Source organism: Elephantulus edwardii, unplaced genomic scaffold (genome assembly GCF_000299155.1).
Source record: "Elephantulus edwardii isolate Elephantulus edwardi_28Jun2011 unplaced genomic scaffold, EleEdw1.0 scaffold00496, whole genome shotgun sequence".
Lineage (NCBI taxonomy): Eukaryota > Metazoa > Chordata > Mammalia > Macroscelidea > Macroscelididae > Elephantulus > Elephantulus edwardii.
In genome coordinates this window covers 389,359-390,912 of record NW_006400246.1, presented here as the reverse complement: position 1 = coordinate 390,912, position 1,554 = coordinate 389,359, and the positions used below count along the sequence as shown (strand labels likewise).

Here is a 1,554-nt window from a genome sequence, read left to right as displayed (position 1 = left end):
AAAAAAAAAGAAGGTGGGTAATACCAGGGTTGGGTATTAGGAATGACATTCTGGGCAAGGAGGGAATACCATGAACTAGCGAACCCAGGCGGATACGGTAAACTAAGCCAAAGTCTTCAATATTGTTACTTTTCTCTGACATCTGCCATTTAACTGCATCTCTAGGCTACTCCTTCCTCATACTTAGTCATTTTAAATCCATTATCCGTGGTTAACAGTATAAATCTGTTATAAGTTAATGCTGTACTTCCCTAAACTCAACTATTTTTGTTTTTTTATTTATACACCCATGCACGTTTCTTTAAATTTTCATAATCAGTATCGACAAGAATCGATCTAGTACAAAGTGGGCATTAACTCAATCTACAGCAGCCTCGTTCTCCTACTTCAAGAACATAAATAAAAACTCATTAACATTATGAGTTAAGCCAAGGACAGCATTTAACAGATTACGGAATCCTGTATACTCAGTTAACTATAACATACACAAAAACCTACCCCTGACAGCAACAAATATGAAAGACACCATGACAATGGTTTGTGTCATTTCACCTTCAGGAATTCTGGAAGGGCCAGCTCCTCTAAGACTTTCTGCTGTTTGCTTGGAGCACTCCTGACACTCTCTTCCGTCTTCTTGGTCTTCTTGCTCTGCACTGCGTTGTATTCGTCTGTGTGGTGGCGTTTCAGGTGCCTTTCTAAGTTGGCTGCGTGGTCTCCAACCATGTCTGTCTTACAGATTTTACAAGTGCTTTTATTTTCAATCTTTTCATACTTGAAGAACTCCCGACATGGATTCTCTCTGGTCCGTCCCATACTAGAATCTGAAATGGAAGGAGGCATAATACCAAAGGAAGCTATATTAACATACTTCATGGTCGGTAGCAGAAACAAACCTTAAACTTTTAACAACACACTAGAATGAACGCATAGAGAAGCCAGAGAGCCAGTTTGTATGACAGCTTCTAAGCACTGATCACTAACAGGGCATCAGACAAGCCGATTCCCTTCTAGCAGAAGCAAACATTACACTTTTACCAGCACAGAGAGCAGAATGAAGGCAGAAAAGCATGTCTGACAGCTTCTGAGCACCGATGCCAACAAGACATCAGACATGCCAGCTTCCCTTCTATCAGAAACAAACCTTAACCTTTAACACACAGACCAGAGTGAACGCATAGAGAAGCGTGTCTGACAGCACGGATGGCCAAGTGGACACCGGACACGCAGCGTCGCCGCCTTCCGAGGCGCGGGCTCCCTCCCTCCACGTCCCTTCGCTCACTGGGCACTTTGGGGAACACAAACCCACCTGGCAGTGACGCCTCCAGGGCACCTTAGTGCGATGCTTTTCCTACCTGTCCCCCGTCGGGGGTCAACATCTGTTAACATCTGGGCTCTGACCCAGCTCCTTCCCGCCCGACCCCCCACCGTGCACCTGCTTCCCCACCTGGACGCGGCTTCCCCAAACCCCGGGACCCGGCTTCCTTCCACCTGGACCCGCCTTCCCCCCTCACGCGGTTTCCCCCCACCTGAACATGACTTCCCCCCCCAGACACG

General features: G+C 46.8%; 1 protein-coding gene across 1 annotated transcript in view; it reads right to left on the bottom strand.

Annotated features, from left to right (window-relative positions):
• Window positions 1-1,554, bottom strand: part of LOC102858497 — a 46,816-nt gene that overhangs the window by 19,680 nt on the left and 25,582 nt on the right. The window contains exon 10 of the mRNA XM_006903038.1: window positions 553-821. Coding sequence (XP_006903100.1) covers window positions 553-821 — 269 coding nt within the window. The remainder of the gene's footprint in view (window positions 1-552; window positions 822-1,554) is intronic.